Source organism: Anser brachyrhynchus (assembly GCF_964034855.1).
Source record: "Anser brachyrhynchus genome assembly, chromosome: 20".
NCBI lineage: Eukaryota > Metazoa > Chordata > Aves > Anseriformes > Anatidae > Anser > Anser brachyrhynchus.
The window spans coordinates 1,054,048-1,081,446 of record NC_137713.1 but is presented as its reverse complement, the minus strand read 5'-3'; the positions used below and the strand labels follow the sequence as shown (position 1 = coordinate 1,081,446).

Here is a 27,399-nt window from a genome sequence, read left to right as displayed (position 1 = left end):
CGGCGCGGGGCATGCCGGTCCGGACGCCCTGCGCCTCCACCGCCCAAGATGGAGGCGGGCGGCTGCCCCCGCCCCCGCCCCGCACATGCGCAGAGACGCGGCGGGCCGCGCCGCTCCCTCCCTCCCTCCTGGCGGCCGGGGCGGCTCTGACAGACGCGGAGCGGAGCCAGCGCCCAGCGCCCCGCGACCCCCGCCCGCCGCCGTGCATGGGAGAGGCGGGCGGCGCCGGCCCCACGCAGCACAGCGGAGCGGAGCGGCGGCTCGGGTAAGGCCGGCGCCGCGGCTCCCCCCCCCCCGCACCCCCCCGCCCGCCGCCGCCGCCGCCACCGCCCCGCGGGCCCGTCCCGGCCGCGCTGTCCCGGCCCGAGGCCGCCCGGCGCGGTGGGGCCCGGCGGGCCGCCCGCCTCCCCCCGCCCCCCGCCGCCGCCGCTGCCCCCTCCCTTCCTCCCTCCCTCCTTGCCTGCCGCCCGCCCTCCTTCTCTCAGCTCGCTCTCAAAATGGCGGCCGCGCCCGGCGGTGAGGAGGCGGCGGGGAGGAGGCGGGGGGAGGCCGGCGGCGGGGGGCGGCCGGGCGGGGGCCGGGCCCTGGGCACGGCGGGGACGGGGACGGGGACCGGGGGGGGCGGCGGGCGCGGCTCCCTGCTCTCGCTGCCCGCCCTGCGGCCCGCCCGGCCCCGCCGGCCGCTCCCGGGGCTCGCGGCGGCCGCGCTGCCGGTGACTTGGCAGGAAAGCGGGGCGCGGGGGGGCGGCGGCCGGGCGGGGGGGCCAGAGGGGCCCCGGTGCCCCCGCCCGCGGCTCCCTTGTCCTTCCCCGCCCCGCCTTCAGGCCGCCGCGCTTCCCCGGGTGACTTAGCAAGATCCCGGGGAGAGGCGATGGGCCGGGCGAAAAAAATAAGGAAAAAATAACGTGGGGCGAGGAGCCCGGCGGGTGCGCGCCGGGAGGATGCTGAACGTCCTCCCCCGAATTCCTCTCCCAGGGTTTCCTCCTATTCTTGTCTCCCGGCCCCTCCGAGGGCACGGCGGGCGTTTGTCAGACGATGGCCCACATCTCCCGGAACGGCTGCGGCAGGGAAAACAAAACAAGAATTGATAGCGGAGCAGAAAGGAGCCGGTGTTATTGGAAGAGCCGTTCGCATCCATCCTGTTTTCCTGCAGCGATCTAGCAGGGAGCGCGTCGATAGGAGGTGGCTCAGACCTTCAGAGCCAGCTGCAGTAAAACGGGGGAGGGAGGTCTAATCTCCTTCTTGGGGTCATATCGCTGCCCGGCTGCCTGGAGTCGCATCGAGCCGCCCTGAAAACCTTCTGCTGGCAGCCGGGTTGGCCGCATCGCTCCGTTCGTGGCTCCGCTCGAGTTTTTGTTCAGCAGGAGGCTCTGCGCAGGCAGGCTTTTGGTGGAAGTTGGGGGGTGGGAGTGGTGCCTCCCTGAAAAAAGTTTAGGGTTGCTCTGTCCTGTGGGTGGGTTTTTTTTGTTGTTCAAGGTGGATGTGATTAAACTTGACCTTTAATACCAACAACGAGGCGATACCTTCCCTTTCTTTGCCGTAGTATCCCTGGTAAAATTGCCTTGCTGGTAGTGCTGCAGCAGAGGGCTTGGTCGCTGCAGGTCAAGTCAATTCATAACGAATTACCTGACCAGGGGGTGCTGGAAGGTTACTGAAGGTATATTTAAAATCGTTAATAAACGCTATTTTACTGTAAATAAACGTTTGGGCATATGGACCTGGCTGAATTCTGTATTGATGCAGAGACCCCTTTACATATGTATTTCTGTGGCGGTATTGTTTATATAGCGTGAGGAGGTGGGGGCTAAAGAACCTCTGTTCGGTGGTGATCGTTCCGTAAATGATTGTGCAGCATTCGGCTCGTTTTCAGAAGAGGGAGGGTCTGCTATCAAAATGTTATTTGCCCATAGAGTCATTTTATTAAATAGGAGAATTATGTTAGGGAACTAAACAAAGAAAATATTTTCTAACAGAAGGATTTATTGCAAATATCCAGCTTGTTCTCAGGGTTCCCATTTTTGTGTGTTTCTTTTGATTTGGCCATGTTTATGGATGCTGTGTGCAGCCATTGAGCAGAGAAGAGACTGGGTGGAGTAAGGAGGCAAAGCTGCGAAATGGCTAGATTACCCTTTCATAGCTTTTTTTTTTTTTCCCTTTGCTTGCGTTTTGCTGGGGTGGAGGAATACTAATTGCCGTAACAATGAAGTCTCTTTAGGGAAGAATCTAATGGTGCAGGAACCTTCTGAAACGAAACAAATCTCACATTCTGTTTTGAGGCTTATTTTTCTGCAGGGTGTATCTTGATTTGGCTGGCAGTGAGAAGTGACCAGTCACTGTTGCAAAGCCAGATTTTTTGTCTGGTATCCGTTTCAATATATCAATTTAGATATTCACTTGTTGATTTTTTTTTTATTTACACTTTAGATAAGGATTGTAATTTTTGCATGAGTGTTTTACACATGACGTTCCCTCGGTTATAGAGAACCCTTGTATTGTTGCTTAGTGGTGGTGTTCACATAACTTCTTGGTTAGATTTGGTTTCGGGTGGACACACAAAAAAAAAAAAAAGCATCCCTGCTCTCTCTGGTGCCCACAGTAGGGCAGGCAACCCCTGCTAGCATACGGACTTGATTACACTGCCCTTCTTCATGTCCCAAGCTCATACAAAATGACATCTCAGGGTTTTGGAAGCCCTTGTGAACAAGCCGGCTCTGTAAGACCCGTGCTGTGCTGCTCAGCTGGCGTTGCATCATGGGGGTAATACTAATGCTTAGACTTAAAGTTGTGTCGGAAAGGCATTAGAACAAAGGATTTGGGGAATACAATAAGGATCAGATGAAGCACCTAGAAAGGACTGCTTTTAGAAGCGCTCTGCTGTTCTAGATGTGGCTGGTGGCATTCCCACCTGGATCCAGCGTTGATCAGAACGAGTACAACAGTGAAGGTGACGATTAGGAAGCAGGTTGAGGTTTTGTTTTTCTTGGGTCTGTCTCAGTTCTAGAGTCCAGTTTTTGCTGGTAGGTTGTCACAGCTGATAACTGCTTTTGGCTTTAACTTGCTCCAAATTAAATTAAGGGATAGTGGCTTTTTGTAAGTTCATTTACTTAGAGGAGTAGGTGTTACAGGGTTTAATGGATGCATTCACTAAATGCCTGCGTCTCTGAATGAATCCAAGGTAAGAACAATGAAGAATGCAATAGAACACTTGCCTCCTTAGAACTTTGGGTGATTTTTTTGTCCTTGAAATGATGGCAGTTACTTTCTTCTATGGGAGTAACTGGTTAATTTCTCTTCTACAAAAGAAAAAGACATTAATACTTACCTTTGTGACTCCGAGAGATCTGTCCTGCCTGTATGGCTGACTCTTCAGCCTATACTATTTCCTGTGCTCCACCCAGCCTTGAGTGTTCGGTTGTATTGTTTGTCTGCTCTCAACTTTTTTGTCTACAGAGCCTGCTAGAGATGGGGCAACTTCTGAATTAACTTCTGTTGATTGTCCTACCGACCCTTAAACCTTGTCTTTATTCACGAACTCTGGGGCTAATTGTAAAATATTCTGGGCAAACAATAGCTGGAGAACCCCTGCTTCTCTATAGCTCTGAACTATACTGGACATGCATGTTACAAAGTTTATTCACAAACGTCTGTAGCTGCTTCTAGTATTCATGACCAAGAATGGCTGGAGTTACTGTAGTATGAAAGGGAGCAGCTTTTAAATGGTCTGTTTCGGTCAGCTTTCCCCTCCTTTTTGAACTTCAGGCCAGTCTTCCAAACTGAAGGCAAAGACTGTGGGAGTTGTGTGTTGAAACCCCTTTGAACTGTAGAGTGAAATCGTACCCAGCCTGAAAATAAGAGCTGCTTATGCTTAAATATATGAAATCAAGAGGAGAATAAAAAATCAGTTATTATTAACAAATAACAATTTCAGGTTTCATATAAGGTGTGATTTCCACACACCCCCCCCCAGCCTATAGTATGTAACTTGTGATAGCAGTTGAAGGCCTTTCCCAAGTACCAGAGCCATGTGCTAATCAAAATGCTCCTGGGTTTCTTCTGCCAGGTTTATTGTAGAGATGTGGTAAGCTATGTGCTGTCTATAAATGCAGATTATTAATAACGTTACTACTGTTCTCTTCATTCTCCTGCTTTTCCTTTCTGTAAACCATAGTTGTCACTGACAGAAGAACCTGTCTGCTCTAAAAAAAAAAAAAAAATCAGTTGATTAAGCATTGCCTAGGTTGAATGGCTTTCTTGGGAGCTACTTCATTATGTGGCGGAAGGGGAATGAGGTTCGTAATGGGGCTTTTGGGTGTTGTGAGTATAGGTGTTTATTAATGGCTGATGTTACTTTGTCTTTTGATCTGCTTGACAGAGTAGGCTACACCTCAGTTTACATTCTATAAAATGGACATTTACACTAATAAATAATCTTGACCCACCTAAAACTAGTTTTCAAGTACATGAAGTTATTTCTTCAGAATTCTTGCCGTAACTGCTGTCTGAGTTAGCAGGAGTGCCCGTGGACGGTTTGTGCCATTGCTGAAAATCCAGTGGTTGGATCTGAACTGTAATACACGAAAAATAGACACTTAAGCTGAGGGCACCAGCTGACATAATACAGCTCCAGTTATTTCAGAACAATGTTCTTCTTCATTCCTACAATGTTTTGAGCCTTCCTGATGAGTATCACATACCAGAAACGTTTGAAAGAACCAGGATTTTTTACCTTCTGCTAGGCAAATCATCTCACTTCATCTGTGTGTCTGAACAAGGCGTTTCAGCCTGCAAGTCATGTGTTCAGTGTGAAATGAGTAACTTTAGATCTAGTTTTAGTCTAATACTTGCTAGGTACTGCACGTCTACCCCAGCAAATGTGCTTATCTAACTTGTTTAAAGAAGGGTTTTTCTTAACACTCATTAAGGCAGGGCTCAGTCTTGACTGTCAATGCCTGTCTAATTCAGCACATTTAAAGGCTCATTCTGTGCTGCATCCTTACGCGTTCTCGTTAGGGGATTACGTGGATGTGATGACTTAGTCTGCCTTGCTCTTAGGTCTTTTCAGTGCCAGTAAACTATCGTAGGGCTTTGTGCTGGCGTGGACTGTTCAATTTCAAAGGGAAATGTTGCTTACAAGGTAAGTGTATTTGTATCTGCGCTGATCCATTTTGTCAGTGCTGTAAACATAGGGTCCTCTTCAAAGCAGAGCGTGCACAGCATTGTCATCCTGAGCAGCAGCAAGTGCGCTTAGGCATGCATAGCTATATATAGAAAAATCAACATTTTAAATTCAAAGCACTTGTTAGTTAATAGCTTTGGAAGTATTTTAGTCATTTCTTTCTTACTAGTACGGTTCTTAGAGAGCCCAGTAGTTTGATTTGGCTGCTTATGGACTTTTGGGTAAGGATTGTGATTAAATAAGTGTAATAAGCACATCTTAGTGGTTGTGATTCCGTTGATTCTGGAAGAGCTATTTGTAACCAGTAACTATCTGCTGCAGTCCTCAAAAGATATTTCCAGTTACGGGACAATCCATTGTGCTTGAGGTTTATAGGTGGTGCTGCAGCAAACGTCTGTCCTGTAATTTTCTCAGATCTGTTGTTAAACAGGTCCCTGCTCAGTGAGTTCATAGGCAGGCTTTTCTGAAGCACCTCTCGGTCTCGGTGCTTGCCGGTGAGTCAGCTGAGGCAGGGCTAAAGGTAACAGGTTTTATGCCGGCCTGCCTTACCTCTGAGATAGCAGTGGCCTTCATGACTGAGATCACTTATACCTTCCCTCTCCTGGCAGCGTTAATTGTTCCTATTGTTCTGGAAAATCTACGTTCTCGTGGCTTAATTAGATGAGTCTTTTCTCCCTCTCTCCAGATTGCCTCTGCTTTCATTGGTTGCGCTGTTTTTCTTAATGCTAAAGCAGAGGTGTTAAGTTTATCCCTCTTTAAGTCTGGAGGAAAATCAGTTAGAAAACTCTAGGCTGTAGGTACGTGAGTGTTTCTTCCTTAAAGAAAGCGTTGACGGCTCGCCTTGTGCTTAATTCACCTGTGGGGCTTTTGGGGGGTGACAAAAAAAGATCTGATAAACAATTTGGTTTATTTAAATGCTAGTGTCTTTACAGTCTATTAAGAGGAGGGTGTCATTAACACGAGTGCGTGTATATGTTTTGAAACAGATGGTGTCTATCAAATCAGTAGTGGCGGAAGTCTTTGGTTCTCACTCAGCTGGATTTGTAGGCAACGAGCAGAGACTAGATTGGGGAAAGCTTAAGAGAGGAGCTCTGGCCCTGGTATTCATCCTCAGCAGTGAGGATGGGATTAAGGTTCTGTCACGCGTGCCACGTTTGTAATAAAAACTTGGGATTGGTTTCTTTTCTTGTTGCACTAAGAAGAGTTGGGTGAGTCCTAACGGTAGGTCATTTGCCAGTAGCACAGCGTGTCGCTGCAAACGTTGTGGTCTGCCACCTCGTGCATGGCTTGGCCCTGGGTTGGGTTCCATCGGTAAGAGAAGTGTTTTTGTGGCGCTCTGCTGTCGTAGCTGAGGTGAGGCAGCTCTGCGGGAGAGCGCGTGCAGCGGCGCTCGCGGGGTTCCGGGGGTGGGCTCGCGGGAGGCCAGCTCCGCTCCCAGGAGAGGTGTGGGGGGAGATGGGCTGTAGGAACGGTCAGGCGCCTTCTGGAAGAACCTCGTTTTCGTTACGTTAGGTACCGGTGTCACGACAGATTAAACTCTTCCTCGTAACGGGGTACGAGGTGTGTATGACAGCTAGGTTTGTGTTTCTTTTCTCTTTACTTGTCAAGTGAAGCCGTTCTTGGTCGATAAGCTTGGCAAACGGCTAACGGATGGAAGAGCGCATTCTCGTGATTGGAAGATTGGATGTTTGGTCTGCATTTATTTTGGATTTTTTTTGTGGTTTTGACCTGCTGCTGCTTCTAAAGCTTTAACATGAGTGTTCCTTCAACTTTCCTTCCAGATGCTTATGTATAAATTTAATCACTTCACAATCATTTTTCTTAGCATCACATTTCTAGTATAACAGGCAGGTTAATAACGAAATTTTAGGATTTGGATATATTTCTGTAAACTGCTTGACAGTTGCAAGTCTGCTACTCAGTTCTTTAAGAAATGGGTGGGGGGGAGAATTGAAAAGAACAATTCACATCCAGTGCACGATTGCTGCCCAACTGTGAAAAATGGTTCTGAGTACATACGCTCTTCTCTCGGGGGCTAAGACCAAGTAGCTTAAATGCAGCGTTGCAGAATTGTTATCCTTCAGTGTGTATGTATTGCTTGACCAAACAAAAAATTTAGATTTTTTTTTTTTTTGCTAGAGTCATCCAGATAAACCACATTATGTGTTGTGGGTTCCTCTATTAAATTTAGTGGAACAGCTTGCAGTACTTCAGCCAACTGTAATTCTTCAGCTCTCCTCCTCTCTTCCCCCTCCAGCCTGAAAATTTCACTAACCTTTCTCTGACCTAAAAGCCTTTCAGGTTTCCATTGATATTCAGTGAAAACCCGGGGGGGAATAATACAAGTTTAAAACTCATTTTGTGACATAATTCCTTGCTATCACTATTATAATACGCTGCATAACACCATAGCGTTCTAGCTCCAAAACCTTTTCACGTATTTTGAAGTTTACTTTTTCAACTGTATCCTGCCCCCTCCCCCCCCCTTTTTTTTCTCCCAAGGTTGTTCATTTATTGATAGCTAAATTTACCTGAATTTTCAAGCAGGACTGAGCAGGCAAGCTAGAAATAGAATGGTTTCTATCATCCTTATACAATCCCCTACCATGTCTTCTACCTAAGTCTACGTGTAGACTATAAACTTGAGCTGTGACATAGACGAAGCTTGAAGACGATGAAGAGATGATCCTTCAGCTAGTTATGCAGCTGTAGGGTGAAAAGTAGAAAAAAGATCAGCCCAGCTTATAAAGGAGTAGCTTTTTTGTATTCTTATGCTCATCCTGGCCGGCTTAGCGGGTGATTAATTCTAACATTTTCTAGGATAAGGTGTGTTTGCCACACTGTAGGAACAACCGTCTGGCTATTCTCTTGTGATATACTGTACGTGTGCTTTTCTGCTGGAACTGGGGAGAGAGTTAAGGGGGGAAATGGAACTGGATGCTTACAGTTACCGTTTTTCTTTCCTCTCAAGAGGTGGAGACAGAAGGCGGTTTCTTCTAAGAAACCTTTTCCAGGTCATAATTGTTATGCCCAAGAAATACGGTTATTACCTCACTTTTAATTAGGTCAGTATTTAAACAGCAGGGTCGATGGAGTTTGTTCCTAGAGTTCATTTGTGGGGAGTACTCCGTGGCTTGAGTTTGATAAAGCAGCTTTTTGCTTACTGGTTTTAGAACAAAACCAGCCCATTAGAGCTGATCTAGATTAAAAGGAAATGTTTTTATATACTTGTTAGCATAACCCAGCAGTATAATATAGAGGTATACAAGAACAATTAAGGATCTCGGTAAGAGATTGTAACTAGTTGCCAGCAAAAACTCACAAATAACCCCTTTTTGTTAATGTGTTATCACACGGGATACACTGTTGAAAAGCTTTGTAAGTATCTGATGTGCCTGCCATGTAGTAAGTTGACAATGCAAGGAGAGCTTCTATTTTAATAATGCATAAATAGTTAGTCCCAACTAGAAAGAATTACCGAATTTATATCTCATTCTATCAATTAAATTAGTCTTTTGGTAGTTCTCATCTCTTCTACCACTTTATAAGTAACTTGCCTTTCACCAGGATTGGAAAAATAGCCAAAGAGAGGAAGCTAGCCAGACAAAGTAGGATTTTAGATACATTAACAAACTCAGAAGAAAACAAGGAGTTTTCCTCCGGCTAACACATCTTTTAAGGACAGTAGGCAGTGTTAGAGAAACTGCTTGCAAGTCGAGAGCATGTAGCTGGACATAAGACTAGTTGAAGGTTTACACAGGTTGTTGGAAATTTAGCTTTGAATTGAAACCTTAATTTGCAGTCATTTAAATGTGAACAATCTAAAAGTCTTTAATTGATTTCCCAACGTGAACCTGGTTCCGTGTCCCTAGTTAGTAATGGCTTGTGTGCCTTCCTAACGCAGGAATACGTACGGGGAGGCACGGCTGGCCTGCCCTCCTGAGGACACCATCTTGGTGTTGTCTCTTCAAAGAAAAATTCTTGTGGATTATTAAATACATGATTTTGTCATAACAATACTTAAAAAAATTATATGCAAGTCTCATTAAAACTGCAGAACTTTAATTCAGTGTAAGTTTCTGGAGGAGCTCTGAAGCTGTATGCCAAGACCTGCGCCAGTTGCTCAGTTGCCAGACAGCAGCAGGGTGAGCTGGGGGAGCCGACCCGTGTAGCTGTGTGCTGCTGCTGATAGGAACCGAGAGATGATGCTGAAACTGACTTTCACAATTTAACTTGTAAGAATTCAGAAATAGATGAGAGAAACCATAAAATACAGCAGGGATCAATGTGCCTGTGGGACTTGCAGGAGGCAGGAGAAGTGTTTGCGAACTTGTGCAGGCCGATCGCTTCTTCCATTGCGGATAAGCAGTGTTTCTGGAGGCGTTCATCGTGGGGGCTGGTTAAGCCACCTTCCATTGTCGAGAAAATCTTCATCAGAGTAACTCAGGCCATGAAAGAAGCCTATAAAATTACACTTCTGAGAGTTAAAAAGGCCTCAGAAGAGGTTTTTCTCTACATTACTCTTTGCGGCTCTAGTGAGGTGTTGGTATTTGTTTTTTAAAAAGATTTGGTTAGAGCCTACAAATGTATGCAAGAAATACGGATTCGTGATGAACTTGGAATAGCTTTCCTGCTGTCTGTATGTCACTCCCTAGTGCTTGTCTGGATTTTGTTAGAGCTTATTGCGGCGGTGTCAGGGCCCTGCCACCTGATGAGGCGTTGATGCAGGTGGTTGTGCTGCTAGCGCAGTCAGTCGCTGCGGGGAGAGGGGATCGTGTCGTAGGGCGTGGAAGGCTGGGTCTTGCTCCTGCTGCCGAGGCATGCTTGTGATTCTAGCAAAACACGCGTGTCTCCGGAATAGAAGGGGAGCTTGACAGCTGTTATTTGCTATTTACATATTTAATGTTTACTGGTGTATATGTTGTTTCTAACTTAAACAATCACTTTTTCTTACAGTGCTAATCTGTAGTGTAGGTGGATCATATCTCAGTCTGGAGTAATTTTTCCTGTAACTTTTTCTGAAGAGCAGAAATGGATGTTGTCAGGCAATTGAGGCATTTCACTGGTTTGTTTGATCGTAAGCAGTACTTTTGACACTCTTGGTGCAAGTAAAGAAAGGACAGTGGAGAACTTTGAGCTGATCTTGCTAATGAAATACTAAGGAAGATGGTAAGGTTGGTTGCAATTTCACTGTTTGGTATCTGCACACAAATACATCTTGTGCTACACTTGTGAAAATGCTTGAATGTGGAAGGACTTCCCAGGAACCTGATGTGAAACACCTGGCTTGTGACAGCGTTGTGGAGGAGCCCCCAGGCTGGGGGGCTGCGGGCTGGCAGCTGCTGCACGGTGAGCGCAGTTCCTCCTCTGGTGCCACCCTTCAGGCAATGCAGACGAGAGGAAAAAAGCCTTCAGTCTCCCTGGGATGCTAAATCCCTGACCAAACTAACACCTTGCAGGGACCAATGCAGCATCCTAGTGAGGATATAATTTACATCATGAGTTAATAACAAGTCACTGATGGTTTCTTTGACCTCTGCAGCTCCAATTTTGTTGTAGTACAATAAATATATGCGTTGGAAGAGTTGAATGGTGCCCTACTGTGTAGAGATAAAACCTTCAGATCAAAGATGTAACACTAAATTATTACTGTTGCTAAACAAAGTTGTAATAATAAAACAAATGGTTTAGGTGAAACAGAAAAATAAGACAACTTTCATCTTCCCTAAGATACTTGGGAGATCAGTTTAGTTTGAGCTGGGATATCTATGCAGTAATTAATAGCAGCAAACAGTAAGTCAGGGGTTCAGACCAGAGACACTATTTTAATAGATAAAACTAAGGTGACAGGCTGGTTTTGATTTAAAAAAAAAAAAAAATCTGTCTTAAAGCACGCTTCAATGGTTCTGTGTAGTTTTTGTGGCTTTGTAAAGTGGGCGATCAGCTTGAAGTAGATCAAAGCTGAATATGCCAAATCCAGGGCACAGCGTCTTTATCAGACGTATATATTCAAAACAAATCTTAGTACTGTTTAGTATCCCATGTACTTTGATAAGTGAAAATGTAATGATTTGTTGGAAGTAATTTACAGACTAAATTTGATTTTTAGGAGTGCAGAATGGGCAATTGTAGGAATCTTAATTGCAATAACTTTGCTCTTGCTTGATGCTAGTTTAGGCAAGTGAATATATATTTTTGGCAAGTTAAGATCATAAAACTCAAGGGTTAATTTGACTCCACAGTCTTTTTCGCAATTATATTTGGAGAATACTTATGGAAAATAATATCCAAGTGTCTTCTAAAGCAAGAATAAACACTGTCATAGAAATACCATGAACTGTGACTTGTTGACAGGACGTATCATGAAGTGAGGGGAATTGTGAGTATCCCTCGCCTGAAAGCGATTTGTTTCTGCTTCGTTGCGTTGCCTGTATCTGTTCGGTTACTGTGCTCTGACTCCCTGCTACGTAACGCTCTCAAAGGGCCGACAAGTGTTGCTGAACCTGCTTCGTCTTGCTATTGGTGCGTTTTAGGAGCGCTTAGCAGGTCTTTCTTGTTAAGTTCTTGCAGTTTTCCAGTTATCTAGGAAATGCTTGAGCCACACTGGTATACGTTAGTACAAGGACTATTGGATATATCAGTCACTCCTAGGAAGAGAGTGGTTCCTGTACGATACCAGATCTTCGGGTTAAATTCGCACTTGAAGTAGACTTGGACTCAGTGCTTGGCGCTCCCCAGTTGCACAAGGTACGCCTGTAGTCACCTTCAGGGTGGGCCCCTCTCTAAGTGCGTGTCAGGCAGAATCTCAGCCTCAGCAGTTTCGGCAGGAGTAAAGGTGTCCCTTGGGCCTCCTGGGTGAGTCCTGGGGGAGCGCAGTGGGCTCCAGCTAAGGCTGCATGTGGTGAAGCTGAGGAATCTCCGGATCCTAATTGAGAAAGGGAAATGGGAGGTGATGCTTCAACATGAAGAAGCAGAGGGTCTTCCGCTCGTTTTTAATGAGAACAAAGAACCTCTGCTGTGCTGATTCCATATTCTCTTACAAGGAAGGCTTCTTCTGCTTTTCAGGTTTTTCTTCCGAATTTATTGCTCTTTCAAAAAAAAAAAAAAAAAAAAAACACTATTGATAAACTCTCGTAGGGAAACATTTCTGGCCTGGGATGACAGTTGGCTCTTGTTTCTGGTTTTTGAAGGGTGGTGCTTCAGTGTGCCACTCTTCGGTCCTACAGCACTTAAGGGTTGAATTAGGTCTTCTATCTGTATTGCTCAGACATTCCTGAGTCTTTTCCTTAGTATAAAAGGTGATCTTTACTGAAATGTTAGTAGTGGAGACAAAACGGAGCTGTCTGCTGAGGATACACTACTGTTAATGGAGCTGAGCGGGATGCTGCGTGCAGTTTTTGCTTGGTTTGTGTTGTGAAGTTTCATAAAGAAGTAGTTACTTAAATTTCAGTGGGTAATGTCTGTGTTTCTTTTCCTGCCAGGTACCTGTGCATTCCAGAAAACTGAACAGAAAGGCAAACATTTGATGTCATTCCTGTTCTGGTGTTATGGGTTTAGCTGGGTCTAGCTCCTAAGTTTAAAATGATTATAAAGACAACTGATGTTGCTGAAAACACTTGTAGCTCACGTTTTTTGCAAGGTCGTATGTCTTCAGAAGTTTGCTTTATATGCAGACTATCAGTATGGAATCATATGAAATAAAAATATCAGTAAGTTAGAAGCTAAAACTTTTGCAATACAGGTGGGGCTATTAAAAGGAGGTGCATCCTGTTTTGCATTTAATTAGTAGTTATTACTCCATGAATGGCTCTATTTAGGCTCAATCATTTTTTCTTTTTTTCTACTGTACTTAATAATACAGAACAAATTTAAAACACATCTTTTTCAAAGAACATCTGGTTCTGTGTCGACACCACCTTATTCACAGTAAATGATTGATGCTAAAAATCACAGATGTCAGACAAGATGTAACGCATAGGTGCTTTTCCCAAGGGTTCTCTCTGTTGAACGCTTGCTTCCTCTCGTTACTAAGGCTGCGGGTGTGTGTGTAATGCTGGGGTGACTATAAACCTCGATAGGCAGTGGAGGAAGACTGGTTAGTCTTGCTCCACGGAACTTTGTATGTCACAGCCCTCACTGGCTAAGGAAGAAGGCAGTGCACGTGGACAATATTCGTCTGCTCTCTGTTGTGTATAAAATAGACGTGTTTACGTCGCAGCAGTAACTTCTAAACAAACAAGGATGATCTGTGTCCTAGTGTCCTTCTAGTGCTTGCAGGTGGCTGCACCATCGTCTAGTTGTGCATGAAGTCTGCGAGGTGGGACTGCTCCAGAGCAGCCTCATAGTGCGGACTCGATGTTTGTTCTCAGGACAGTCCGTTGGGCATATTGTAACACTGCACTCCATGAGGGGGGCTAGGCTTCTGTAGGGTCTGTAAGTAGCGTTGGAAGATGCTGGAAGAAAGCATGATCATTGGTTAAATGAGTGCCAGTTTTGGGGGGGATAGACTAAGGTAGGCTTCAGCTGCTCGCAGCTCAGTTGCACCCTGTCCCAACCTTGTTCATCCACATCCATCCATTGAAGTAAACGTGTCCCATAATCTCTGCTCACTTTCCTATTTTACACGGGCAATATTTCGAAAGTAGTTAAGAAATAACAGTTGTTTACTGTCAGTGCCTGTTGACTACCAGCTAAGCCAGATAAGAATTGCTTTCCCTGTAGACTGCTAGCTGTGCAACTTGGCTTTAGATAAAAAGGTTCGAAGATTCATTGCTTTCTAAATACTTACCATATTCATAGGACTTCCAGTTTTTAATTCATCTTCTCTTTAGGCTCATATTTGCAGAGAAGTGCTGTGATTCACCAATTTGGTCTGAAGAAAAAGAATTAATGCTGCATTCAAGACATCCTCTGGATTCTAAGGCTTTAGCAGATTAAGTAGCCATTATTTGTAAGCTGCAGGATAAACACGGTGGGTGGAGTCGATTCAGTCATTTGCCCCAGGCTGGTAATGAAACTCGATTTGATACAAACAATCTCTTATTTTACCTTTGACTGTTACTTTGGCAAACTTGTGGCTAGGATGCATTGCTGTATTTCATGGAATACCAGACTTTGGAATTTACTTTTCATGAAAGGATTTTGCATGTATTAATATACATTTGCATTAACGGCCACGTGACTTCCTTTTCACTACTGCGGTGCCACAATCCTAGTCAAATGACAAACGTTTCATAAGGCAGCTAAGTGGAAGTCGGTAAAACCCTGTTGCGGTTCAGCTTTGAGCCAACAAAGTATCAGTGTTGGGAATGTAGCAGGAAGTTTAGGGTTCCTTTCTGTTTCGGGCAGAATTCCTTTAACTCGATGGCATGTCAAGGGCCACCTTGTAAACCTAGTTGCTGTTGGTTTTAGGCATGAATTATTGTTGCATCTGCTAGATGCAATGACAAAACGATGAAATCTTGGGGGTATCGTTTTTACTGGGGTTATTGCACCAATGCGGGGTGTGCAGGGCGTTTGCTGGTTGGAGGTGGTTCATAATACAAAAAACACCCGTTGTTTTTACTGCTGCGTGTAGAACTGCAAGCAATTTTTGGATGTTCATGTTTGCGTTCTGCTGCTCAGTGCTTCAGACAGTGCCTCTGTACAGAGAAGTGCCTCGTTCTGGCCTTCTCAGTGCTTATCAAAGAGTTGCTATGCTCATCCTGAACTACAGAGATTCAGCCATTATAAGCCTCTTTTTTCAGTACTTAAATTTATAGCAGCATTGCCCTCTAGAGGGCACTTATTCTGATCATTTGTGTATTATTTTTTTTATATATTAGCTAAATTTCCATGAATTTGTGTGCTGTACTCCTACCTTGTAGTGAAAAGATGCATCTATGGAAAACCAGTTGCCACTTTACCTGTCAGGAAGCAAGATAGGGGACAAGAAAAAGTGAAATGTTTGCTTCTGTTATCTGAAAGGATGGAACCTGTGCTATTGGTTTTCATCTGGATTGTTTCTGAAAGAGCTGTTAGGGAAGAGGTCAAACTAATTAAATGATGTCTTGCCTGTTTAGAGTGCTGCTACCCTAAACAGCTTGCAGTGCACTATTAGGGTGGACAGCATTTGATGTGGAAAACCCACCAGCGAGGGAAATACATGCAAGTGGCAGCTGCAATTTGGAAGCAGACAGCAGAGCCTAGACAGGTTTAGAAACCAACTCTTGGTCTCCTGTGATGGATAAGCAGATGTTAATGATATTAGCTTAGTATTTTCTTTAACATTTTAATACAAGAAAGGCTTTTGTGTACAACAGCTCTCGTGTATGTCTAGTGGAAAAACAGTAGGGGAGAGGCAGTGGGAACATGTGTGTTCTGAAGTAGTTGGTAGAAACCTAACTAATATTTCCTGAAGTCTTTGTTACGCTGTCGTGATCACTTTATCTCATTGCTAAAAGCTGCTCAGTGAAACTTTCTTAACAGCTTCAGTAAATGATTGTATGTGCAGATTCTTGACCAGCATGCAAGAAATGCCAACTTCAGCATTTCTCATAATTGTGCTTCTTACAAAAGAGTACCTGCAATGCAGAAATCAAAAAGCAAAGCTGCTAAAATGATTTTAATGCTACATTCTTGACTAAGATTAAAACAGGGAATTTGAAGTAGTCTGCACACTAAGAATAGTTAGTTACTAGTAATTGTTCACGTTAAGAGTAAATTTGTTACTGAATCAGAAGATCCCGTATAATGGGGGGAAAATAAGTCGTTTGAGAAAGGCACAATTTCTGACAGACTCTGAACTCTGTACCATGGAATTTGTGCTGCTCTGTTAAGATTGAAGATCTGTTTAGGAAATTGCTGTGCTCCAAACCTGGGCTAGATTTTATTTGTATAAATAATTGTGTGTGTATAAGCTAAGCTCTATTAACGCATGACTAAAAAGAGAGCAAATACTCTTTTTAGAACAGTGTTCTTGGGAACTTTTTCATGTAGTGTTAGCAGGACAGAAGAATAATTTGTCTAATATAAATGTGTAACAACCTACCTGTAAAGTTCATCTGCTGAATTATAGCCATAGTCTTTAAAGACGCTGGGTAAATCCTAGAGAGCTGCCCAATATAGTGCCAGCAGTGAGCCGCAGGAGCAAACTGCGGGTGCCGTGGTGTTGGTTATGGCCTGAAGCGTGCTGTGGCAGCATCTGTGGGGCCCTTTGGGAACATTCTCTTCTTTGCCTAAGCTGTACCCCTAGCTTGAAAGATGCAAGAGCATGTTGAAAATTAACTGAAACAAACCTTGCTGCGTTTGATTTGGTGAGGCTATATAGATCTAGAGAAGATAAAAGTCTACCCTAAGGATAGAGCATTTGGGGAGGCAGATCTTTGATGGGGGTAGTGAGTGCAAAAAGTAGGTTGTTTAAGGTAGGGCCGAGTTCTTTTCGTCGCAAGAGAATTACATGGTAGCCTATAACCTAGGACTGGGCTGTGTCTGAGGATGTCTTCAGCTCCCCGTTTCTTGAGGGAACAATGGTACGAAGAGGAATAATAAAAGGGTGCAAGGTTCTCCAGGCTACTCAATCCAGATTGCAAATGTGCTATAAGGGCACAATTCAGAGTAGCAAAATAAAATGGCATTTAAAAATTCAGTCAGTTTACTCTGTCCATAGTGTTGTGATCTGGGTACCTAAATCTTCTCGTCAGCCCAGAGTGACCGAATGCTTATTTAAATGAAATTAACGGTATCTCTTTCTCTTCCTTCTAGATGGATTGAATCTTCTGTGTTGAATGCCTCTGGGTTTTCCTATTGGATTTCACATCTGGAGAAATATTTCTGATTTGAGCCACTCTGTGGCAGACTGAGTTGTGGATCCAGGGTTCCTAAGACTTTAGATCCTGAGGAGGCAGCCACTGCTGAATCACGTTAACCTGACATCACAGCCACAATGGTGCTGTCACAAAGGCAACGAGATGAACTGTAAGCAGTAGTTATTTTTTAAGTGTGTGTCTCATTAAGCTTTAAAAATAAACTTTTGTTTCCATCTGTATTTTACAGAATGGCTCTGCTCACAGTCTGATCAAGTACCATGTACTATGGTTTTGATCTCTGTGCTCTTATTATACAAGCTCAGGCATTTGATAATAGAGATGGGAAGTGGCATCAAAAATGGATTCTTAATTTTTGTTATAATTTATTATCTGTTCTTTTGTTTCAACTTCAGCCACAAAATTATGAAAGGGTTATAATAAATGCATTACAATATTTGCTCCAAACTGATTTGTGAATTCTACTTTTATCTTGTGTAAATTATGACACTTTTGGGTTTTTTTATTCCTTAACGAAGACAAGGACCTAATGAGAATGTGCTGCACTGTGATTACAATCTATCTTTGCCTGCTTATGTTGTGTTTAAAATAATGGTATCATTTAAAAAAAAAAAAAAAAACTAATTCAATTGAAATATGGAATTCTTTCCAGATTTTAAGGCTAGGAATAAGCTGTCAAATTCCATGCTTTAGTTTGCTTTCTCTTCTGTAATAAATCACGATAGAGCAGGTGGTGGGTAGCAGTCAGAATGGGAATGTCTTGCATGTTATGCAGTTTCATAGATTTACTTAGAGATTGTGGTTTGGCTTTGTTTTCTTTTGTAAAAGTACAGACCAGCTGTCACTTAGCTTTTGTGTCTCTTGTCCTAGGTGAGCTGTACTTCTTAATAAAGCTTCTTAGAGTTAGAAGCTGTCTTCAACTTTTGATTTTCACGACTGTTCGTTGAATTTGGATAAGCTCTGCGGTTTTAACACATTCAACATTACAATTTTTTAGCAATTCTCTGAAGTTTTCTGGCAAAACTTCAAAGAGTACATACGTTAATGGGGAGATGGAAGTAATGACCTTTATGAGTGGAAATGGGGAATGACCAGAGACCATGATTACCTCCAGAGAAGAAGGCAATACATTTTCTCATACTTGGTTTATGGGGAGAAATTTGGAATTTCTGCTAGAATGTAGAATTGTAGAGTTGATTGTCTGAGGGGAGACTGAATAAGTAGGAAGGAAGAATGTGCTTAAAGCCACAGGAAGAATTTTCATGTGAAAAGCAATTTTTCTCAGAACAAATGTCAGTTAACGCGTTGGCTCTTGTCCACAACAAGATTATATCCAGTAGCATTGACTGCGATATATACAGCGTATTTGACAGATGCTCTATCTTTCCAAATGGTATTTTCTGTATGCTTCAGATGTCGGCTGTCTATTTTCAGATGTCCGCTAGAGCCTGCACTCTGACTTTGCTGAGCAAGGTCTGTCTTCCGTGTGTGACATTTCTTATAGGTAGCATAATGTGGAGAACAAAGACCAAAGCGATGTCTTCATAGTAGTGTAGAACATGTTGCCAAAGTGTACTGACAAGTCAGTATGTGGAGGACTTGAGCTGGTGGAGTTGGGGGGGTACTGTGAGGGAATGGTTGCATTTGAGTTGCTGAGAACTTGGCCTGACTCTTCTACCCTAGCTTGATATTGCTTTCTGTAACCCAGAAACAGATGGCTTAATTACGTGCTCAAGACATACTTGAACCAGAATTAAAAGTAGCCTTTTTATTCCTCTAAGGGCACTGCCATTATTGTTTCTTTCTTCAGCTATCAGTGTTTTAATCTTTCTTAAATGCCTTGCACAGATGATACTCTGATGTCTTGTTTTTAAAAGGTATCCGTATGTCAGCGTACTTAAATATTGTAGTTGCTGCACGTGTTCCTTGTGTACATCCATGCGTGCATGCACGTGCACAGAATAGTTGAGGTTGCAAGGGAGCTCTGGAGGTCATCTGGTTAACACCCACCCACACACACCCCTACCTCTCAAGAAAGTGAGGGATACCAAGAAGGCAAAACCAGGCTTCCTTCTGGAGGCTAATAAAGTACCTGAAAGTAATTTTACCTTTAAGTCTCTTCAGAACATTAAGCTTTCTTCTCTTAAGCAAACTTTGCTGTGTAATTTGAAAATACTTCCACATCTGAAGTACATTTTGAAAATGCAGGGTTTCCTTTAGTCTTGTCATCATAAAACAAACAAAAGATGCTGTCTGCTTGTTGAAGTCTTGGAATACTATTGAAACTTTGTTCTTTCGTGTTACGAGTAGGTCTAAAACAAATGTGAACTATATTGAGAGAGAGGTTCAAAACGGATTTAGTAATTATCTTTTGTTGAAGTGAAGGGTAGTTTGAAGAAATATAAAATTTGAAGCACTGCGTTTTGGTCACAGGCACTATCCTTTCTTGTAATCTAGCTAAATGTTATTGTATCATTATGAAAAACAAAACTAGAATTTTTTCTCTTAAGCTGAGTGGTTTTATTTGAGTTTAACTGAAGCGAAATTTTGTGAGTACTCTTAAGTACTGTAAACTATTCTTCTCAACATAGCTTTCAGTGATGAAGCTACAAAGTTAATGTGTAGACATGGTCATCTTTTTTTGTACCTGCTTTAGGTTTTATGTGCAATACAGACATATACATACAGACATTGCAATACTCCAATGCTTGGTAATGTAAAAGAAAAGAAACAACACCTTCATCAATCCTGAAATAAGAAATACATTCTAAGATATAAGTGTATTGCTGTTTACATCTTGAAGCAAAATGTTTACCGAATGTATTGTAGAAATTTGCTTGGGTTTTTAACAAGCCTTATAATTCTAGATGATGTACTGCACTGAAGACATAAGATGTTGATCATGCTTTTGTAATGATAAAAAAAAAAACAATCCTTGCGCTCTTATCCAGAACTATGGCTAAAGATACTGTTACTGGTTTTGTTTTTTTTAGAAATCGAGCAATAGCAGATTACCTTCGTTCTAATGGCTATGAAGAGGCATATTCAGTTTTTAAAAAGGAAGCTGAGTTAGATGTGGTGAGTTCAAACAAAATGATTCATCTATATTCTAAGTAAAGAGTTTATAATATTGAAACGTGTCACTTCTGAATATGTATACGCTTTATCTACCTATTAGCTCATGCCATCAGAATTGGAGGTGATACTCATACAGCTTATTGTCTTAACATAAAATTAAAAAATAATCGTTGGATGTGGTCCTGAGCAATCTGTTCGAGGTGATGTTGCTTTGAGCAGGGAGCTTTGGAGTCTGTTCAGCTTGGAAAGGGCCTTTTGAGATCACCTATTTTGTTCGTAATGATCAGAAGAATGCATTTAGTTTTCACGTTTGATTTGTTTCCTGCTGTTGCGTACATCCATCCTCCCCTCCCTGTAACTAACTCATTTCTTTGACTGTGCTTATTCTTATCTTGGAATTCTGCATAAAAGCATAAACTTCCTGCAGTACAAACTAATAAAACTGAAGACTGTTCTCTTGTCACCAGACTTGAAATGGTATAAGATTGCAACTTTGGAAGCTGATTTCTCATGGTCATGTTTTGGGAACAGGAAGACAAAACAGGATTGCTTTTGTCTTTTGTATTTATCAGACAGAGCGCATGGTGGAGGTCCGTTTTGTGATGGCAGTTGGGTCAGTAGTTAAATCATTGCCTGGGACTGCTGCATACTAGTTGGTTAACGGTGTACTAGGAGGGCAGATCTAAACAGTTAATAGAAGGTGGTCAGCTCTGGTACACAGTTCACTTTGTCAGGCTGTACGGATGCTATTGACTTGGACCAGTCATTTCATGCAACTTAATTCTGTTGATTTGCCTTTGTAACGGATGATTCTTCCTTGGTATGATTTTTAGGTTGTCATTTATTAGGGCTGTGCATTTCATTTTAATTTGTTTCTCTGGAGACACCTGGAATGTATAGTAAGCCTCAATGAGATGACTTTTGATAAATCCTTGCCTCCCCTCTATCATAATTATTGTGTTGTTCTTTTTCCCAAATGCTTGGTTGAAGTATAAGTTAATCTCTCCAGTCTGCTTCTAGCATCTAATAAACAAGTAGAAATTACAAATTGGAATACCGTACTTATAATTGAAAATCCTAATACCATTCCCTTATCTGCTTTATCTATCAACCTAATTAAGTTTTCTCTTCCCAAAAGTTAAAAAGGTGATCTAAATAGGCTAGATTGTCTTGAGGGAAATAGAAAATGCAGTTACTAAAAGTTGCATATGACTTTCTTAGGTGAAAATTCTGAATTAGGTGGGATTATAAAATGACAAAATAGAATTATTCTGGTATGAGATTTTCACTTTGTACATAGAATGAAGCAGTGCAGCATTTCACACACTATTCTGTGCTTCTGATGATGCTGCTTGTTTTTGTGTTGCTTTTTTCCTTGTGTTAACAGGTGAGAGGGAAAATAAAATAGTCCTTTTGCTTTTGCAATAACATCAGTTGTTCGTTGTAGCTCCCCAGTTATTCCCTAGAGCCCAAAGGAGAAAAATATTTAGAGGAAGAAAATTATCCATCATTAAAATTTCATTAGAGTTACAAAATCACTGTTGATTTTTCCAGTATCAGAGGTGTTGTTCTGTGGAGTAGGTTTAGTAGTCTGCTCTATGCTGCAGGTACAAAGGTAAAGGTGCTGGGAGAAGTTCAAGCTTGTCTTTGAGATTTGGGCACAAAACAGTGCAATGTTACGGTGGTTATTTGAGGTTAACTATGATTAAGTCTTCAAAAAAGTTCAGAATTAGTTTGGGATAAATGGTTTTCAAGTGAGATGGAATATGTGTAATCCTGCTCTGGCAGCTGGTTGCCACTCTCAAACAGTGTGTGTTTCTGTGAGAAATAAAATGCATTGTGCTAACAAGTAACGCAGCTAACACGGTCTTAACGGTTGTAGGTAGGAGTTCATTAGCTCATAACGCTCTAGTTGGTGGATGTGAAAAGAAGATTGTCTTTTAGAAGCTAATTACCAGTCCTGTATGCCTTGGTCCTTGCAGTCAATGTGTGCTATATACTGTTGTTTTCATGAGGGTTAGTTGGGGCAGGAGAAGGGGAAAACCTGTAATAAAACAGGACCCAACTTACACAGAAATGCATAACACTTAAAAAGACTTCAAGTAATGAAGATCAGTCCTAGTTTTTAGATTTTATTTGCAGGATCTTGCATCATTAATCTCTGCTGCTGCTGTATTTTTAATTTGCTTCAATTTCTTTTTCTGTGGTGAAGAGATTTTTGTTAAAATGACCTGTTTGTTACTTTTGAAGAAATACCTCTGGAGGCTTTGGACCTAGAATTTATTTATTTAAACATTCCTCCCCCCTAGAATGAAGAGTTAGATAAGAAGTACGCCGGACTTCTGGAGAAGAAATGGACATCAGTTATAAGATTACAAAAGAAGGTAAGTAGATGTCTGATAGATTTACTTGTATAAAAAGTTATAACTAAAACCAAACACTCATCACTAAACAGAGTGGTACATGTTTTCCTTCTCAGACAAGCGTGGAGTTTAGAAAACACTTCAAAAATTAATTTGGATGACTTGTGTAGGGGAAAATAGCTAATTCAGTGTCGTAGAAAATGTTTTGTCCATCTTAGTACTAGTAGAAACATCCTCACAGCCTATTTATAAACATTTCTTGACTTCAGTTTATGGATTGTATGTACAATTTCTGAAGCTGGAAAGGAAAAAGGTGCCTGAAGGCAATTTGTGAATAGAAAGATTGGATAGCTTCTCCAGACAGCTTAACTGGTTTAGAAAGAAGGTAAAAACCTATGCTGCTGGGGTTTTTGGCTGTTACATTAAAGGGGAGATACCATTAACTCCAGTGCATTAGAGCAAGTGATTCTTCTGCAAATGGACAGTACAAAACTCTTTTTAGTAATGCTTCAGTGGGTTTAGAGAGTATTAAAAGCCTTAAAAATCAGTGTACTAATAATAAAGGCCTATCTATCCTAGAGGTTAATATACCTAGGATGTTATTACACCTTCAGTTTCTCTGCTGTTGGCTAACACGTGCCATCTCAAGGATACAAAAAAATACTGCAGTAGTCAGATCCCTTTTGCTTAACAAAACTTCCTGCAATCGTTCGTCAAAATTAGTAAAGAAAAAACAAAACTTTGAGTTAGTTGCTAGTGCAACTTTGTACAGTGTTTGGATGAATATGATTTGGTAGAACTTCTCTTGCGAAAGTGAGAGGGGAATTAGTGGTTGATTTAGGTCTGATTTTTTTTAGTAACATCAGTGCTATTGAGCGTTGGTAATTGGTGTGGATTTTTGCTTTTCTGTGGATTTGGGAGCCAGTTGGTGTTTGGGGTATCACTATAGCTGATTTAGATCTTGGTGTAAGAGTAGAAATAAATGGTCTCTTTAAAACCCATAAACATAGGTAATGGAATTAGAATCAAAGCTGAATGAAGCTAAGGAAGAATTTACATCAGGTGGACCTCTTGGTCAAAAACGAGACCCTAAAGAGTGGATTCCTCGTCCTCCAGAGAAGTATGCATTGAGTGGACACAGGAGTCCTGTCACTCGAGTAATTTTCCATCCAGTTTTCAGTGTTATGGTCTCTGCTTCAGAGGATGCCACAATAAAGGTACGTGCTTGCTACAGAAAATTAAAATAAGGACGTCTGAGGATGAATAATATGTAACGTCAGTATTTCAGGGTGAACATGTTTTCTACCAGTGAAAGATTGTTTCAGATTCTGCTTTAGCATCAGTAGGGACGGTTCTTTCGAATATGATTCCATGTGTAATCTACAAATTATAGTTCTATGCTGGTCCTGTTAATATCTGCAAGAGTATTTAATTTCCTTTAACTTAAGAAGACTTTCCTTTGGCTTGTGAAGAAATAATAAGCTAATGTGGATTTAGGAACTGGAAAGATAAATGGTTGGTGAGGGAAGAATGCAGTTTGACTGCTCAGTGAGGAGGAGTGTCATACAGAGTGTATAGAGATGTGATGAGAGGGGAGGAAGAATTGCCTCAAGTCATCTGAAGAAATTATTTTTAAAGCTAAGTTAGTGGTTCCACAGATGAGTTCTTAACTGAAAAATGTTTCTTCCCACTTATTTTTAAGTGGGACATGCAAGTCCCATGAATTCCCCCTGACTTTCAGGAGAGACTTTCAGTAACTCTAAATGGTTTTCATAGACGTTTATTGCAATGTACAGTGACACAAACAAATTTGTTATAGTAGGCAAGTAGCTTCTTATTTTAACATCCTCTAAGAACAAAATTGTGCATTTTGTTTTTCTTTGAATGTCACGGTTTAAGACAAATTGCCAGATAAAGGATATTTCTCATGGCTGCCATCTGTGCTGTTTTGAGAACTATTTGGAAAAGTGCTGTTCTGAAAAAGGTTCAGTAGCATATTAAATAATGTGCTTAAAAAATACAAGTTTTTCTAATAGTGGCTACTTACTGGAGAAGATTAAAACACGTATCAGATCTAGTTCATGAGAAACTTTTAACTCGTTCTTGTTTCTGTGGCAGGCTTGAGCATCAAAGACTGGTCTTTTGTTCTTCAAGCAGACTGGGTCAACTGAAACAGTGACAGCTCTGCGTTTGTTAGATGTTATACAGGAGCCTAATTAGCTTTGGTTATTCTTTACTCCTTCTTATGGATACAGTGGATGAATTTCCTTATGCTGGAAACCAAGCTGCATAGCATGATTTTTGACTGTTGCATTCCCAGTGATTGACATCTGTTGGGGATGATGGATTCTTTTGCTGTTGGGTGTTTTTTGTTTTCTTTTGTTTCATTTGGAATACAATTTAAAATTAAATGTCTAATTTTGTGATTGAGAGAGACCCCACAATAAAATCTGTAGGAGCTTGTTTTGTTTCAAAGGCTTTGTTTAAGGTTAGGTGATAGAAGACTGACTTAATTAGGAGGTGAGAATGGTATCCTCCAGTTACTAACTGTGCAAGCATCTGTTTAATCTCTGACAAATTCTGTGATTTAGCTAATGCGTATAAATCAAACTCCTAAGAGTGGTTTGGATTATTACTAAACCACTGCATTCTAAATATTGTTCTTCTTTTAGACAGAATGCTAGCTGTTTGGTTCTGGAGCCACAGTAAAGACAAGAAAAAGGAGGGGGGAATTGTTAAAGAAGGTGCTTTCTGCACCACCTAGAAACAGGCTGTGTCACTAGAGTTAAGGAAACAATATAGAAAGGAATAGATCTATAGGTAACAAAATCATATTAAAATAATGCTTTTTTAATGTTATTAGGCTTTTACTGGTCTTTCTTTGTCTCTTGCTCAATTTAATTATTGAATAAGGTGCCAGACTAGCCTGCAGAGTGCAAATGTAAGGCTGGAGATCACAACGAGTAATAGGTTGCTGCTAACAGATTTTCTGTTCACTTGTCAGGTGTGGGATTATGAGACAGGAGACTTTGAACGAACCCTTAAGGGGCATACAGACTCTGTGCAAGATATTTCCTTTGACCACACTGGCAAACTATTGGCCTCCTGTTCTGCTGATATGACCATTAAGCTATGGGATTTCCAGGGCTTTGAGTGCATCAGAACTATGCACGGTAAGGTATAAAGGGAACTCATTTAGCGGTCTGTAAAGTGAAGAGATTTTCTTGATCCAGGAAAACTGCTGATGTGGAAAGAGGATATAAACCACAGTATTGTCCAAAAGAAAGAAGGGGATGTTATAATGCTTCGAGTGCTCTGTAAATGAAGTATATGTTCAGTGTCTATGGAACGAAATAGCATCTCAAATCTGCTATGCGTGATGCTGTGGGTAACTCCCCATAATGATATGGAAGTGGCAGTTGGAGTAGATTAGTTACGAAAATTAAATGTTTACCAGATAACTCTCTACTGATTTGAAGGTACAGTTTTTGTTATCTTTGTCTGCTATTTCCCTAAAGTTCTGATTCAGGAAGGAAACAGGTAAGGTGAAAAGTGTTCTATATGTACTGTGCAGTCTTTTGCTTCATATTTGTCTGATTTCATATGAATGTGCCTAGTGCATTAGTCTCAAAAAACATGGACAAAAAAATGGGAAAGTAAAGCAACCACAACAGAGATCCAGGTATTAACAGTAACTCCTCGTTTTATAGTCTTAATATGAAAACATTTTTATACTGCTGCTTGTCTCATATGCTTCTAATGTCATCTTGTAGAAGTGGTGAGTAGGAATAAAGAATGTTTGAGACTTGTATAAGAATAAACACACACACCAAAGAAAAACAGAAAGCTGTTGACTTTTTATGCGTACAGTTCTTCAAACACCACAGAACACTATTGTAGATAAAGAACAGATGTTGCAGTGGAACATGGTACACAGCTGGGTGATGGTGAGAAAATAAAGTAGTGTTCCAGTTCTTTTTTTTTTTTGCAGTCTTTAAGCATCTCTATATGAACACACATGCAGCAGGTATAATTTTATGAACTGGATGTTATAATGTGAGCATGGGTGAAATAGTTCCATGTAGGTCAATTTCAAGTAAAATGAAATAAATTATATTTTCAAGGGGAAATTGTACAGTACATGCACTGAAACTAGTATTCTCTGACACTTTAGAACTTCAGATACTTGGTTACCAGTGTAGCTGCTTTGTAGTTCGAGTCCAGCAGTCTCAACAGTAAAAGTTGCTTTCATGTATGTACAACTGGTTCTTACTTGGCTCTTGAATCAGTGCAGTATGGTATCTTACTAATATCTAATATCAGATGCTGGAAACATTCAGTCTTCTAGAATTATGCACATACAGTGAGGTTTGGCATGCTTTCTTGCTGAAGACCTCTTTTCCTTTGAGACATCTTCTGCATAGTGCATCAGAATACTGTAAGCAGACCTAATTGATAATTTCAAATATAGTCACCATAGCAGCTCTCTTCTAAACTGCCAAGCTTTGTAACTGTTACAAAGGAAATTTTGCTTGCAGTGGTGAATGTCTATTTTTAAAACATCTTAAAATTTTTTTTTGAAACAATCCTAAAGGTTGCTCAATACCTGGACTGTATGGTAAATTTACATTTAAAGATTATTCCATAAAATGTGCTAAAGGCTACTGCTATAGCTACTTGCTCAAGATAAATGAATAGCAAGTCCTATATGCTCTGTAAAAACAATATTACGGTACCACTTAATAAAAGTTTGTTTTTGTTTTTAGGTCATGATCATAATGTTTCTTCAGTAGCCATCATGCCCAATGGAGATCATATAGTTTCTGCCTCAAGGGATAAAACTATCAAAATGTGGGAAGTCCAAACAGGGTAAGTGCAATTGTAGTTAAACATAACTACCTAAAGAAAACACACAAAAAAAGCACTTTTTAAAAGGAAGTGGGCCAACATGCATCTTGAATGTCAGCAAGACTTTTTT

General features: G+C 41.5%; 2 protein-coding genes across 3 annotated transcripts in view; one reads left to right on the top strand and one right to left on the bottom strand.

The window, feature by feature from the left end:
- Positions 1–499, bottom strand: part of MNT (MAX network transcriptional repressor) — an 85,702-nt gene extending 85,203 nt beyond the window's left edge. Inside the window, exon 1 of the mRNA XM_080562748.1 lies at positions 461–499. The gene's annotated coding sequence lies outside the window, so the exon portion shown is untranslated. The remainder of the gene's footprint in view (positions 1–460) is intronic.
- The window catches only part of PAFAH1B1 (platelet activating factor acetylhydrolase 1b regulatory subunit 1), a 36,285-nt gene continuing 8,956 nt past the window's right edge, over positions 71–27,399 (top strand). Inside the window, exons 1-7 of one of the 2 annotated variants that reach the window (XM_080562751.1) lie at positions 71–265; positions 16,919–17,131; positions 19,974–20,058; positions 22,368–22,442; positions 23,432–23,638; positions 25,426–25,594; positions 27,188–27,290. In XM_080562751.1, the coding sequence (XP_080418877.1) occupies positions 17,100–17,131; positions 19,974–20,058; positions 22,368–22,442; positions 23,432–23,638; positions 25,426–25,594; positions 27,188–27,290 (671 nt within the window). In that variant the 5' untranslated portion in view covers positions 71–265; positions 16,919–17,099. Of the gene's footprint in view, positions 266–350; positions 517–16,918; positions 17,132–19,973; positions 20,059–22,367; positions 22,443–23,431; positions 23,639–25,425; positions 25,595–27,187; positions 27,291–27,399 lie in introns of those variants that run through there. The other variant, XM_080562752.1, reaches the window with a different exon arrangement.